We start from the raw sequence: 16,116 nt of genomic DNA on the forward strand, positions 1-16,116 counted from the left end.
CAAGTTCTAAAAAACGCTAGGCAGGGTAGTTGGGCGGTGGGAGAGCGCCTAGCACTTAGACCTTCTAGGCAGCGCTTAGACGAGCTAGGCGCTAGGCGGTTTTTTTTTCAAATATATCTTATAATATAGTAATACACACCTATATTACAATAAATGAAGAAAATCATTTACCATAACTCAAAAAATAAACACAAACAAATATACTTATTACAAAAATGTGTAATAGTTTAAGAAAATCGACTTCATATAAAAACATATTTTTTCTTATATTAACATATAATTTACATTGAACTTTAGTCTTTTAAACTCGTTCAAATCTAAAGCCTACATGGGTCTTTAATTTTCAACATTTAATCAATTAAAAAAAAAAAAAAACTTGACTAGACCGCCTAGCCCGCCTAATCGGTCCGCCTAGACCCGCTTAATCAGTCCACCAATTTTTTAAACGACTTGGGCCTAAGCGAGTCGGTTGGGCACCGCCTAGCACCTAGAGACCGCCCAGACAGATTTTTAGAACAGTGATGTATGCCTAGCCCACCTAGACCACTTTTTGAACTGACTTAGGCCTAGGCGAGTCCGTTGGGCACCGCCTAGGCCAATTTTTAGAACACTGGTTACAACTATATTTTACCTGTCCAGCACATGCCATTTTTCTTTTAAAAAAGTGCAGTATAGCATACTTTGTAATAATGCCGCGTTAAAATTTTACTTCATCTAACTTTTAAGCTTACCAAAACAAAGGCACCATCGGGGGTGCTCTAATCATGGATATAATATAATATATAACAAAATTTTTAAAAGAGAAACACATAAATAAACCCAAATATTCTTATCATAATAAGAAACTCTGATGACAACCGTCATTTTGGTTCCTTGAAGACCACACAACCTTCCTGTTTTTACTAGCTAACCGCTGACTAGACTCACACATAAAACTTCTAAGCGAAAAGCCAAGAAACTAAATTATTTGATCTTACTAAGACACGACTGTAGGCAGCAGCAGACAGGACCAGATCGATCTCTCATCAGGTTGGTTTGCCAGCAAGAAAATCTTACACAAACTGCAACCAAAGGGCCCAAAAGAAAGCACAGTTAGATCGAACAATGATAATTAAATAACATGTATTTCTCAAAGAAAAAAATAGAAAAGAACAGCGGGGAAAGAGAAAAAAGAAAAAGAAAAAGAAAAAGAAACATGAGTGATAGCATATTGATTTCTGAGCACAGGGACACTATTTATCCATATCACCAATACATGAGGACGGAGTCAGGATTTTGAGTTTGGAGGGGCAAAGTATACGAAGGGGCAGTAGTTAGTAGTACATAGTTTAAAAAGAATTTGGAGGGGGCAAAACCTTGTATATAGTTTTGGGGAGTTTTCATACTGATAGTAATATTACATACTACACATGACCATCCTAGCTACAAATTAGAATGTCAGTAACCACGTCAGTACGATTTCATGATGTTACGAGTAAGAGTGTATGACCATCTCCAGTTTATCCATGTTTTCCTCCCCAAGCATACAATAGGATTTCATGATGTTACGAGTAAGAGTGTAAGACCATCTCCAGTTTGTCCATGCTTTCCTCCCTAAGAATACAATATGCTGTTCTTTAAAATTTATGGATCATATCTTTTAAAAATATAAAAACAAAAGCTCAGAGAACATTGGACAGAAGTGCATAATATATAATGTAGATATTTGTATATGCTTCTATCCTACAGAAAATATCATATATGTACTAATCATAATAAGCTGAAAACTAACGGGCAAAATCATATACAGGAAAAGGAAAATATGCATTTAGTTTGTGCATGCATCCTCCCCCCCCCCCCAAGCACCTATTTTTCTCTTTTTACTGCCTATTTTTCAAATGTTGCAATTTCTAAACAATAAGGCTGAATTTGTATGGCATTGAATAATTCAAGAGTTGATTTTGGTGAATAACTATGTGTTTTGTGCTCTTTATTGTGAAGAGCTTGGAGTTTGTATAACATTTTCGTTCCTGAAATAACAACGAACTAAGTGAGGACTGATCTTAGCAGGCTGCTGGACAACCTTAGAAAAGCCAAGGGCATGGAAAGGCACCTAGACGTAAGGTCCAAAGTGGTGATGGTTTTGCACCATTAATGCAACTCTATAAGTCTAACCTCAGGTATGCGGCTCCCAGTATCTAGGGTTCTCTTCTGAGTTCTGACAATTAATCTCTCCTTGGTATATATCCAGGTATTCAGGGAAAAAAACAGAGGATGTTAGTGCTGATCGAAATGGGAAGAACGTGGGCAATAAAGTGTAGTCGGTCTGCTAAGTATGCTATAAGTGGCAAGGAGAAGTCATCCTAAAAGGTGGGGGACTACATTATCCCTTGGGTTTGACCCCGAGGGTATGCAAAATGCACTTGCCAGAATTCCATCCCATATCAGTTTAGTTCTCTCCATGGCCTTTTTGTGACAATCAATCACTAACCATCGAGGCTGAGGAAAACCCCAAACCTCCCATAGCTGGTTGGGAAGATGGGGATAAAATCGGTGGTAAAGTGGAGGTACGAGTCACAACCTTGCATTCTTTCATTCAGAAACAACTTTCTCTCTTTTCCCTCTCATAAGAACCACTTGCAGAATTTCTGCCGTACCACGAATTACTAACTATGATACTAACAATCACTACACCTGGAATGGATGAGCCCCATTCCTGTTAGGCCCATCCTTAATTGTGTATAAAACTACCCAACTTTTAGCCACATTTGGGATGGGCTCAATAGGAAAGGGCGCGCTATCCGCAATATGGCGCAAAATGGTGTAGCAAATACAATAGAGTGATATAGCATGTCGCTGATAGGATAATCGCCGACATCAATCCATTAAATTTTCCAGTACTTGGTTCTATCAGTTAGGCCGAGGATTGATTTCTGGAGTAATATCGTTTTCATAACTCATAAGAAGAGTTCATATCAGAGTTTCAAATGTACTTGCTGAGGTACCTGTACCTGTGCAAATTCATATATTCATAAATTGAATGCTCTATAGTGGCATACATTTATGTCTCTGGTGCTGAAAATACATAGTCAAAACATTGCTAGAAAATGAACCAAGCTTCATAGACATAACCGAATAACGTTAATCATATTTTCTACAGTAGGGTTTGTGTCCAATGAAGTGGTTTTTGGAAATCCTAATAATACCTGCTTACTAGTGACACAAAAAGGCAATGATTGTTAATTAGAAACACAAACAACAATTGTAGGCCAACTCGCAATAAATAAAAAGATAGAAGCCATACCCATGCAGTGATCTTACATAAGATGGATGGCTGATGGGCCTGAAAATGCAGCGACTTTCTGAGCATGTTGTCCTTCACACCTATAGATACCTTTCATTTCTTTCTTTGCTCTTCTTGCCTCTCGCCTCTCCTCCTTTACAGCAGCCTGCACGAGAAGAATTTCAATGGATAACACACACTTTGCAAAATATTATACTTCAAAGGTGCAAGCAAGCTAATGTTCTGATGTCTTCTGATCATAATTGTTTAGAAGTCAAATAGCCATTTGTTAAAAATCAAACTTTGAAAGTAGGCATATCTAAGAACAACGAAAATAATCAGAGGGCTTAATATTCACTGGATGTTTACCTTCCGTTGTTTCTTTTCCTCCTTTGATTCCACACCCTGTTGTTTCACTGATTTCCTTTCATTCTTTTCCTCCTTTGATTCGTCACCATGTCGTTTCTTCTTCAGCTTATCAAATCTTGACCCCCGAGCTTCTTTGACATTATCCACTGGGAGCTTCTGCTTTCCTCGAAGAGTAATTACATGAGTACCAATCCTTGGAACTTCTATTTTCCCAGGATGGTTATCCAGATTTGAATATGTAGATACAATAGTCTCACAGTCCCACAACTCAGACTCATCACTACTTTCCTCAACTAGTACTACCTCATCATCATCATTGTCACACATCTCGCCATATTCTACACACCGCCGAATCAGCTTAGCAGCTGACTCCCCAGCTTCACCATTTTTTGACCCCTCATTTTCACGCATGATATCTGCAGGAACTTTATACTTGCCATCAAGTTCCAGTTCATCTTTCACATGGCCTTTAAGGGAAAAAATAAGTTTATCCGCAAGGCTTTCGTCCTCAGCAACAACAGAACCATCTAATTCACTATCACTTTCCGTCTCGTACTCCTGAAGTGTGAGCTGCAACAAAACAGTCAAACTGTTAGAGCATTTCCAATGCAAGGTTACCAAAGCTGCCCTTGCATTTGGAAGCTTTGTTGCTATAGTTGTTTTATAAAATAATAATAACAATAATAATAACAAAAAAGACAAAAGAATTGACATTACTTCCATAAGAAAGGAAAGATTTACCATATCAAATTGTTCATCTAATAGACGCCGAACTCTCGGCTTCTCCTGAACAAATTTGCTTTCTTCTTGCAGACTATCCAAATCATGAACCAAGTCGTCGCTTACTATACACTCTTCATTCACATTTATCTTCTCATCCAACCCACCACCCAGAACATTTGCTTGCACAACAAAATCCTCTTCCAAGTCCTCCACATCCGAACCAAATCGAGACATGTCACTATCATAATCAAGCAAGGCCGATACTTCCGGATCAACAACTTTGTGAATCTTCACACCAACCGTCTTGGCCGCAACTCCATAAATCGAATTATCATTAAAATCCTCAGCAATTCCAGACACATTGACTCTGGACGCATCGTACGCCTGGAAAAACTCAATCAATCAAAGAGGACATTAAAAAAAAACTTAAATAAGTTAAAACTTGACCGACCTTTACGTCGAGAGAAAGCTGGTGATCAAGTTTAGCTTTAGTATTCTCGTAGTAAGCAGAACCAGCACCTGAATTCTTGATTTCGCGTAAATGAAGTAAATAATTATACCCATCATCTGGAAACCCAAGTTCTAAAATCTCTTTCCTAATATTATCCGGTAAACGGGTCGAGGAAGAAACCCGAACTGGTTTTTTATTATCTTCGTCATCTGCGTCAGCAAATATAGAATCCGGATCTTCTTCATCCGGATTGGAATAGGAATAATTGTTGTCGACTCTAGTGAAAACTCGGTCAGCGCTTGGTCCGCCTTGGTCATATTTGGGGTCAGCTGAGTCTCTTGCTAGTAATTGGAAAGTTGCAGATTTTTTCTTGTCTATGAACTTTTTCTTCCCCATTGCTAGTTTGGTTAATGTTCGAGAGGGGATATTGAGTAAACTATTGGGAACAGTGACAGGAGTTGTGCCTAAGAAGACCTGGTAAAGGGAAAGATGATATTGGATCTGCTTCACAGATTGCCTAATTTAGCCTAAGATATGGAAATTCTACGATCTTCAAATACGTGGAGTAAAACCCTACAAAAATTGACTTAGGGCATCTCCAATGGAGGGTGTAATTTTACGCTCCCACATAGGCTCCACATAGGTGCCACAAGGATTTTATACCCCCCACTCTTCTATGAGTAGTTTCCAATGGGAAAAATTAGCGAGGTGTATTTTAAAAGACGGACGTTTGTCGGACTGACGTTTGAGAAATTAATAGATTCAAACGTCACTTTAAATAACGTCCGACCTCTTTTATATTTCTTGAAGAAATGTCCCGCTTCTATTTTAAGTCGCACGTTACTTTGAGTAACGTGTCAATTGTTTTGCCAAAAAAAACCCAGAAACAGTCCAGTAGACCGAAACTCTGCTTCTTCTTCCTCTCAACTCCATTTTTCTCCATTTTTCTCTTCCAATGCCTCCTCGCAAACGTTTTTTTGGTGGTAGAGAACTCCGCGAAGAAGAATCAACAACGTCTAGTGTAAGAAACTTGGGGCAAGAAGACGAATTTGTTGCTCAAACACCGGATGAAAACACACTTGAACCCATTGTTTTTCCACCATTTATCAATCCACAACAACATCCACCACTAATTCGAAGCCCAAAAACGCATGTATCAAAGAAAGTGCTTGACAACCAAGTAAGTTTTAGTATATTTTTATTTAAGATTTACATGATTAGAAATCATTTGTTTAAGATTTACATGATTAGAAATCATTTGTTTAAATGTCTAAGCAAACTTTGGTGTTTGAATTCCTAATCGTTTACTATTTTAATTAATGAACCTTTTTTTTTTTTTTTATGTAATGACTAATCACAGGGTGTAACTCCTTGGTTGATTCGTTGTTCTTGGGAATCAGTTAAATTTTTTTGGAAAGCTCTTCGGAGTAGAAAGGAGCCGGGGTTTATACGAATTTGTGATGCCATATTGGCGACTCCGTTTGGTGGTATCATAGATGTGCCATATTTGAAAAATGACAAGGCACTAATAACGTACGCCTTGGTTGAGCGTTGGTGGGAACACATAGCTTCCACTTTCCTTGTGGAGAGGCCACCATCACCCCATTAGATTTCTCCATGCTTACGGGGTTGAGTATAGGGAGAAGAAGACTGTTACAATCTAACCACAGTTATGAGACTTTTGAAATGGCGCAACAGCTATTTCCTGGAAAAGAATTTAAAGACGATGATCTGGCTAAGGCGTTGAGGTTGACTCCATCTAATTGGACAGGCACTGGGATACAATGTAGATGGTTTGAAGATAGGTATGTGAATTACATTTTGGAGAAACCTAAAGGGTGGGAGCCAGGGGCTGATCACGAGGAGGAGTACATACTTGCTTTTCTATTTTATATGATTGGTCAAGCTTTTCTCAACACAGGAACAAGTTCCATTCGCCTCTCCCTTGTTACAGATCTTTTGGATAGGTCGGTCATGAAAGATATTGACTTTGGTGGTGCCATTTATGCGTATTTGTTTAGAGGCATGGATGAGGCTGTGCGTACTAAATCTAGCAAGGGGCAAATATTGGGATTTAGCATTATCTTGCAGGTAATTACGTCTTAATTTTTTATTATATTTTGAAATGTAGTCGAATTAAAATATTAATCTTGCAGGCTGTGTATTATTAAATTTGTAAAACTAACTAACGAATGCTAACCATTATTTTATTTTTACTATAGTATTGGTGGTTTGAGTACGCGCGTACATTGAACCCCATTCAAGATCCATTGTACAACGGGGATGAAGTTCCAAGGATAAAGGCTTGGGGTAAAAACAGAGTTGAGAAACACTATGGAACAGTAAGACATAGTATTCATTTGTCTCGTCAGCAGATTGAGATGCTACTGCTAATAAGATCGTATGGACACCTTGGATTACGTCATGCATAATGGTGAGAGAGCGTGACTCATTTGCTGAGGATGGTTCGATGCAAAACTATTGGGATGTTTGTCACCATGCCTTGGACTTGAGTAGGAGGAGGGTGGTTTTCATTTCGCCAGGCCCTTTAAAAGCATGGTACCTTGGGGATCGAGCTTGGCGCCAACTTACAGGAGAGGTTGCTATCCCCCACCCACCACTGGAAAAAATGTGTGCTGTAGATGTCACTCTTGCACAAATATTGTGGTACCGAGAGAACCATTGGCCGTTTGCTAGTTCTTTTATCACTGCAGATTATGGTACTTATGACTATTATTGGGCTACTGTTTCTCGAGGGTCCATCCTACCGGGGCCTATTTATCGTGTATCCAACCTTGATTTAGTCACTCCGGAGGTCTTAAGACAAGACCTCCAATTCCCAGGGCCTTCACAGGCGACCTATGCACCAGGTGGATATGATGCTCATGTGTTGTTGGGGGTTGACCCAACAGACGATGTTTGGACGGCACGTATGGTTGGATCAGAAGGCCAAGTAGTTAATTATGCGATTCCACCTATTGACAATAGTGTATTACCACAGCTAGATCCACGCATTAACGAACATGACGTGGTAAGTTTTATGTGCTCAAATTAGTTAATTGTTGTATTTTAATTTTTCAATAGACTAATGTATACTTTTCCATATAAATAGGATACTCTACGGTCTATGTATGCGTTGTCATTGAGATTGACACATGGCATGCGTCGAGTTCTACTTGACACATCTCGGCAGAGTTTCAAGGACCTAGAGGCTGAGAGGACGAGGGGGGATATAGCAGAGCATGAGCTCGAGGATATTAGACTACGCTTTGGTCAAGCGTACATGGATAGCCAGGTGGTACAATTTTTGTTTATTAAGTGTATATTTTTGTAATAAGGCCTACATCAAGCAATGCACGGAAAGGCCTCCTGGTATATATTTTTTATTACATATAAATTGTTGTTTACTTAATAGCAACTAATTTGGATTGCAGACCACTCAGACTCGTACAGGGACACAAAATACAAGGACGCAGAGAGGGCGCGCAAATAGAACTTAAGGCTTTTGATTCAGTTTTGGTTAGTATACAAACTTCAAACAATTTTAGCTCTAATATATTTTGATTCAGTTTTGATTCAGCATGTGTTTTTGTTTGGATATTTTCATGGGCTGGGATTTTTTATTTGGGTATTTTTAGGTACTATAATGTGTTGGAGTGAGTTATGAGTTTGATGCTTGTTTTATTTTTTTGCTTCTTTTTGTTGGACTACAATTTTTTCTTTGCGATTGCACTTTCTTGAATTGATTTTTAGTTTTCTCTCACAAGATCCGGAATTATTGTACTTAGACTAGTCATCCGGTATTTATGATTGCTTGATTGTGGGTGAGATACTTCCCAAGCCAAGGCAATTGGATGCCAAGTTTGTAATGCCAAGACTTGTCATCGCAGACTTGGCATCGCAGACCAAAAGAACACAATAACTGCACAAGGGTGGATAGAACAATAACTGCACAAGGGCGGATAGAACCAGGACAAACCTCTGGTTTTTCTTTCCAGTTCTGTAATTTTTCCGCAAATTTCGACCTTAGTTGGACACGTCCATTATTTTCATTCTTCAGAATTCGCCCAGATTAACTTCATAGATTATAAGAGATATAACCATGCTCACAAGTCACAACTCACTTTCTATTTGATATATAAGATGTCACAACTCGCAAGGGAATGGAAGTACAAACTGAGGATTTTATACTTGCATATAAATACCCATCTATAATGTTGACTAGGATTTTATATGGTGGAAGGGACTAGTTTGTGATGCCAAGACTTGTCATGGTGGATCTAACATATGGCTGTGATGCCAACCCCTTTAGTTAAAATAGCTGTGATGCCAAGTCTTGTGGAAGGGAGTGTAATTAATAGCAAGGGTAGGATTGAACACTAGTTGATGTCTTCTTGTTAAGGTAGTTTGTTGTATTCTTTTTTCTGGTTATGTTGAATTTCCTAGTTATTTTATTGTAAGCATTTATTGTCATCTCGTCTTTGTAAAATTTGTTGTCATCGAGCAAATTTGTTTGATCTAAATGTACATACCAGCAGAAAGTACATTACATGAATCCATGGAATTTACTTTCCAAAGTTCTCAACCTTCTCCAAATCCAACCTTCTATTATCAAATCCTAGAAAAGGTAATTTAGTTAAACCTCAATTACTTCTTGTTCTCGAGATACCCCTTGTTCTTTTTTTTTCCCCCGATTCTCTACAGGATAAGGGTGTCTTTGATTGGTGGGAATATCTCCCACTCATTCAAGAAAGAAAATATATGGAAAGCACTACAATGTCGGTAAGTTACATCTTATGGCGAATTTCGATGCCCCAAAACTTTCGGTGTATATTTGAATCACAAATGGTCAGAATTTAATGAATATACACCTCACTGCATATAGCATACACTAAGTTCAATGAAGGACCAAGCTGATCAACGTAAAAGGAACTTCATTACTCACATCCTGTCTATTCATTTTCTAGAGTTTCTCATTGCTAGAGTTTCTCCTATGCCCTGAACTAGTGCTTAGCTTCTGCTAGAACCATTTTCTTCCCTGTCGCCTACACTAGCAATTCTAACCGTATCATTGTACTCCCAGTTGCTCCTCTTCTCCCTAGAAGCTCCTTTGAGCTTATCATTCAGCTCTAGGTCCTTTAGAACTGGCCATTTCAACTCGATTTGCTGAAGCAAACCAAACCAGATATTAATATCACCAAGATAAGAAAAAAAAAAGTTGTTGTGCAGAAGAATGGGTGAGCTTATATGATAATAAATTTACAACAGGTACTACACATTGACAGTGACTATTTCTCGGGAATCCTCGCCCAGAATTATAAGTACAGCTTGACAATCAGGGACACTGGTTATCGCACCTAATACAAAACTTACGGGAAAATTAAGGTTGTATCATGTTTAGTAAATGAAGATACACTTTAGGACTACTAGCTTACTTCGCATGTAATTTGTGTCTTTGTGCTTATTTTTCATTTTTTGGGTTCACTCCCTATTTCCATTAAAATGCTTACAAGACAGAAAGGTTGAAAGAAAAGAGTAGCCTAATGTAGCTTTACTCTTGTTATCATCCTCAATACAGCATGCTTAATGGGAAAATATTTATGAAGTAACACTTCACAATATCGATATTGTGCACTTTCTATAGACAATAGGGCATTAGGCTACAGATATGAATGCTTTTCTGTTTACTCTGGTTTTCTACAATTCCATGTATGATGCTAACTAAAACTTATGTGTATTTCTCTGCAAGAAGTTTGAAGCCTGTTGGAAATGTTGGAAATCTTTGGAAATGCTTGCTAGTAGCCACCAAGAAGTTTGAAGCCTCTTTGGAAATGCTTCAGAGAGCGAAGTTTGAAGAATTTGGAAATGCTTCGTAGCGAAGTTTGAAGGTTGGAATCCATGGTAGCAGAAGTTTGAAGCCTGCTGGAAATACACTAATAGTTTGAAGGCTTTTGTTTAGTGTTGGCGCGTAAAGTTCTGAAATTTGTTTGGTTGTAAGAGTACTAGTTTTATGAACTTCAAATTGATGTCAGTGTGAACTTTTGGTTGTAATAGTACAGGTGCTTATATGATATGTTGAATATTCAAATGATACTCTGTCGAAATCTTTTTAAGGTGCTTATATGATATGTTGAATATTTAAATGATACTTTGCCGATTTTTTTTAGGTGCTTATATGATATGCTTAAATATTCAAAGGAAACTCAGCCAATTTTTTTTAAGATGTTCAATTGACATCAAACAATAAAAGTAAGATTAGATAGATAAATCATAAGCTAAAATTCATCATGATTAAAGTACATAAACCATAGTCCAACACTCCAACACATTAAACATAACACAGTTAAACAAGATTTAATCCAATTATTGTTCTCCAGCGAAATCCCATAGATGCTCCATTAAGTCTTGAGTTAATTGAATGTTGGTTGCACGATTTTGAATGATATTTAATCGATTAACCAAATTAAGAACATGTTGATACTCATTTTCTGGTTGCTCCAAAGCAAATCTTCTATCCCCTTCTGGAGGTTCCCAATTGACAACTCCAATTTCACGCTCGTCCTCAACAATTAAGTTGTGGAGGATTACACAAGTCTTCATTATGCGTCCAAGATCTTCCCGCTTCCAAAAGCGTGCCGAACTGCACACAATAGCAAATCGTGATTGAGAGCACCAAAAGCACGTTCCACGCCCTTCGACATGACTCTTGAAATATGACAAAGTTCTTTTCTTTTGCATTCATTGGTCGTTTGATCGTTCGAATTAGAGTAGCCCATTGCGGATAAATACCATCTGCAAGATAATATCCCATACCATACGGATTTCCATTTACAATGAAATTACAAGCAGGAGATTCACTTGAACAAGAAATGCAGTTTTTAAAATATAATAAGATGTGGTGATAAATTTATGGAGCGCAAATTTTTTTAATATTTTTATTTTACCTGAAATAAGAGGTTGGAACACATTAGACCTATGGAGCACATTAATATCATTGTTGAAACCTGGCACACCAAAAAATGCATGCCATATCCATAAATCTTGATCGGCTACGGCTTCTAAAATAATGGTTGGCTCTTTCTTATGTCCCCTATGTGAACCTTGCCACTCGACCGGACAATTTTTCCATGTCCAATGCATGCAATCAATGCTCCCAAGCATGCCTGGAAAGCCACGTGCCTCATTCACTTCTAGTAAACGGTTTACATCCTCTTGTGTAGGTGTTCTAAGGTAACGATCCTCAAACACACCATTCACAGCATCACAAAAGTGCATCAAACTTTCTATAGCTGTACTTTCTCCAAGCATAAAGGTCTCATCTGTAGAATCTGCTGCACAACCTTGTGCGAGCATACGAACCGCACACAACACCTTTTGTAAGCCGGACACTCCCCATTTTCCTATCCCATCTTTCTTGTCTACGAAGTAATTGTCATATTCTTGGACACTAGCTAAAATTCGCAAAAATAGATGGCGATGCATGCGATACCTTTGTTAAAAAAAATAATAAAATGATTAAAATAGAAACTATGCACACTTAAAATAACTAAGAAAATTTACAAAGAATGTGGCAATAATATAAAATAAAAAACTACATCAAAATGATAAATAATTTAAACAAAAAAATAAACTCACTACGCTAAAATGATATACATACGAAATTAGTAAAAATATAACTATACATACCTTCGTCGAAAATAGCCATCATAAAAAATAGGCTTATCAACAAAATACAATCTCCTTAGATGGTTCTTACAATATAATCGATCGCGGTGAACATAGTTTCTCCCCATTACACTACCACCATGCTTTGAAGTCTCTTCTCCCTCCTCAACAATTTCTTGAATTAGTGGTATCATAGGACCAACCATATTTTCGACTTTTGGACGAAACATATCATTAACCAAATTTTCCATTTCTTCATCTTTGGAAGAACTACTAGATAAAGAAGATAAATTGTTCTAAAAAAGAGATTGGTTGAAAGCAATTTTATCTTCTCTTGACATTGTTGAAATGCTAAAATTGTTGATCTATGAAGATAATGAAATCTAACTTATATAATTTGGAAGGTGGAGACAATGAACTAATTAATTTTTTTGGGAGAATGATAGTTGGGTGGGGCACATTAATTTGCATTCTTCTTAATGAGAGTCAAGTAGAATGTGTGGTTAAAGTAATCAATGTTTTATTTTTTTCAATGAGATTCAAATAGAGTGATTTGTGATTAATTGCCAAACAACTTGCATGTCTTATTAAAAAAAAAATTTGAAGTAAATTCTCATTTGTTGATTTTAGGCCATAGTCTCAACAATAGTCTAAGAAAAATACATCTAAACTTATCAACTCTATATGTTTGATTTTACGAAATATATATATAAGAAATGATTGATAAAAAAACATCTCCAATTGAAAATTACTACTAGATTCAAATTTTAAGGAATTTAAATAAACATCAAGAACAAATACTAGAACAAGAATAAATATTACATCTCAAACTCCCCCAACCCCCCACATCACCACTTGTTCAATTGTCTCCTTTCCACTTTTTGTAAATCTCGACTTGCTTTGCTTTGAAGTATTCACGTCGAAAATCCGAAAGATCCATTGCCATAATTTTAGCTTCTTCTCTTCTTTCCATAGCTTCAATTTTTTTGTTCTTCAACTCTTGGTCACGATCTTTAGATTGAAGTTGTGTTTCCAAGAGTTTGTTTTGCTTTTCCATTCTCAACTCAACACGGCTAACAAACCCCTCAACCACTTTTGCCGCTTCACTAGCTCTCCTTTTTCTCTCTTTTTGCTTCTTCACGCCATCCGGTCGTATAAGATCACTAGTCGTCATAGTAGGCGCATTAACATCTTCATCTAAACAAATTGGAGTTTGTGAATCATTAACATTCGATGACCCCTCACCTTGAATTTTCTTTGAAGTCTTTGGTTTTGTCTTTGTTTCCATTGATCTATGCCACTTGGGGGTATCTTTAAGCATAAGATAGCAATGGTCAAAAGGAAAAGGGGTATCTTCTTGATCTTGATAAGCTACTCTTGCTCTAACCATCTAAAAAAAAAAAAGTTAGAAAAGTAAAAAGAAAAAAAAATAATTAAAAACAAATAGAATTAATCGATCATTAGCCAACAAAATAGAGTTACCATATCTTGTATACTAGTCCCACTAGGACGATTGTTCTCCAATTGTGCCATATAGCCAACAAATTTGCTCACACCTTTGTTAATCATTTGCCAACGCGCTTTGATTGATTCTAAGGTGCGTGGAGTGCCGGGATTGCGTAATTTAAACTCATTTGTTATTCGTTGCCAATAATTACCCGAAGTTTGACCCACACCTACAATCCCATCTTCTCCAATTGTTAGCCAACTTTCACAAAGTTTCACATCTTCACTAATTGTGAAATTCGATAGGCGGTTTCTTTTTTTTCCATTGGTGGGTGTTGGAGAAATTTCATCTAGAGAATCCATTGACTAGGAAAAAAAAAACTTTGAAGAGAATTATAATGGAAAATAATAGAAACAAAAGTGACCAGTGTTTATGCACTTCAAATTAAAAAAAAATCATTTTTTTCCCGTTTTAGCAGGAACGTCACTTGGAGTGACGTTTGAGTTCATATTTGAATGGGACGTCACTTGAAGTAATGTTTGAGTTGCAACGGTTGAAACGTCACTCAAAGTGACGTCCGAAAATTATTTTACTCAGACGTCAGTTCAAGTGTCGCCCGGGCTTTTTATTAACTAATAGCGAGAGGGGGAATTCCCCACCCTCTCTATTAGCTAATACACTATTACCTACGGTATAGCACTCCCATTGGAGAGAGTTTTTTAATATTTGGGGTGTAAAATTTCCACTCTATACGGTTTACACCCCCCATTGGAGATGCCCTTACTAGCTTAAAATCTGAAACCTTATATTGCTGTTGATATTTCGCGGTATGTCATAATATACCAGAATATAAAGATTATGAGATACTGATATTATGAAATGCAAAACCGGTCAACAGCCTTAATTTTCTAACTTGGTAACGAGATCATATGTGGTGTAGTCGTACTGACCTAGTTCATACATCAAATCCCAATCATTTTCCTATTAAAAAAAAGGGAATCACATTTCTAAACTTCTCTCTAATCAGTTCCAAACTTGAAAGATCTCCGAAGTTGATAAGTGACCAATTGGGATTCATGTTCAGAAAAAATATTCAATTTTTAGGTTTGTTCTAAAGAAGGGCAAATGGAAAAATCCAATAGCAGAAAGAATAGTGAGGGAGATAATGAAATTTCTCTCACTAGTTTCTTTATATATGGTAAGATGAACGGTTAAGATCATCTCAAACAACGTGTCGGTTTGAGATGGAAATATCATCATTACCTTCTTCGGAAAACGACGTATCTAATTGAGTTGTAAGCAGTTGCATAACTGTTTATGAAAAAGATTCATGCGCCAAAAACAGTGACGTTTCAATAGCTACGCTTCACGTTCTAATGGCACGAGGGGGATCTATAGGGAATTTCCCGCTATTGTCTAGATGACACATGTTGAATGAAGAAATACCTCATGACTACATGTTCATATTACGAGACAAGGACTACCAAATCAAGTATGGAAATAAGTAACCTTGTGCTCATCACGTGACTTCAGTGGCATGTGTTTGTCATGTGATAAACCGTCTTTTGGTAAGAGTGTTCTCCAAGTCATTAGGAACTAATATGGACTGTAGAGGTACATTTTAGTCACGACCTTACAATCTCGGAGAATAAGGTTTGTAAAGATGTTTGATTGAACTCAGGTCGGTGTTTTGAGCTGCCTACATATCCAGTTCTCTGATGAACTGGAATCAAGTCAGACATAGTTCATCTTGAGTGATTGAGTTGGAGATGGAGAGAATGTGAGCCTCCCCCCCCCCTTGAGAATGGAGAAGACGCCTCCTTCTATAGGCGTAGATCCCCTTTTTGCGCTGTCTTGATGATTGCTTTTACTCCTTCCGTTACGAAGTAATGATCTGTCATTAATGATGTTGTTGACTAGCTTGCAGCGGTTACGTTTCCTAGGTCGTTTGGATGACCTGACCTTAGGTCGTATGCACGACCTGCTTGTAATCTAGACACGTGGTCTGCCACGAGTGGTTGAGAGTGGAGGGTACTGACATAGCCCCCTTTCTTTATATCACTATTTGTAGAATAGTGGTGTAAAGAAAGATAATAAAGGAGACCGCGTGTCTTACTTGGTTGAAAATAGAGATTGCTGCGAATTGAATTTGCTGTGTTTGTAGGCTGGATGTCATTTGTTGCTTAGAGATTTGTTAGG

The 16,116-nt window shown here is 37.5% G+C and overlaps 2 protein-coding genes across 2 annotated transcripts; one reads left to right on the forward strand and one right to left on the reverse strand.

The window, feature by feature from the left end:
* Positions 1-765: 765 nt before the first annotated feature.
* On the reverse strand, positions 766-5,455 carry LOC147509767 (Low temperature viability protein). The gene is made up of 5 exons (XM_086602000.1): positions 4,806-5,455; positions 4,373-4,738; positions 3,632-4,201; positions 3,284-3,428; positions 766-1,061 (listed from the first exon to the last, which is right to left on the reverse strand). The coding sequence occupies exons 1-4, from the start codon at positions 5,199-5,201 to the stop codon at positions 3,297-3,299; spliced, it is 1,464 nt and encodes a 487-aa protein (XP_086458126.1). The 5' UTR covers positions 5,202-5,455; the 3' UTR covers positions 766-1,061; positions 3,284-3,296.
* Positions 5,456-6,165: 710 nt separating this feature from the next.
* On the forward strand, positions 6,166-10,756 carry LOC147509768 (uncharacterized). The gene is made up of 5 exons (XM_086599249.1): positions 6,166-6,896; positions 7,028-7,836; positions 7,918-8,103; positions 8,240-8,324; positions 10,717-10,756. The coding sequence occupies exons 2-4, from the start codon at positions 7,237-7,239 to the stop codon at positions 8,303-8,305; spliced, it is 852 nt and encodes a 283-aa protein (XP_086455375.1). The 5' UTR covers positions 6,166-6,896; positions 7,028-7,236; the 3' UTR covers positions 8,306-8,324; positions 10,717-10,756.
* Positions 10,757-16,116: the final 5,360 nt, after the last annotated feature.

The sequence above is a fragment of the Coptis chinensis genome, chromosome 3 (genome assembly GCF_015680905.1).
Source record: "Coptis chinensis isolate HL-2020 chromosome 3, ASM1568090v1, whole genome shotgun sequence".
Taxonomy (NCBI): Eukaryota; Viridiplantae; Streptophyta; class Magnoliopsida; order Ranunculales; family Ranunculaceae; genus Coptis; species Coptis chinensis.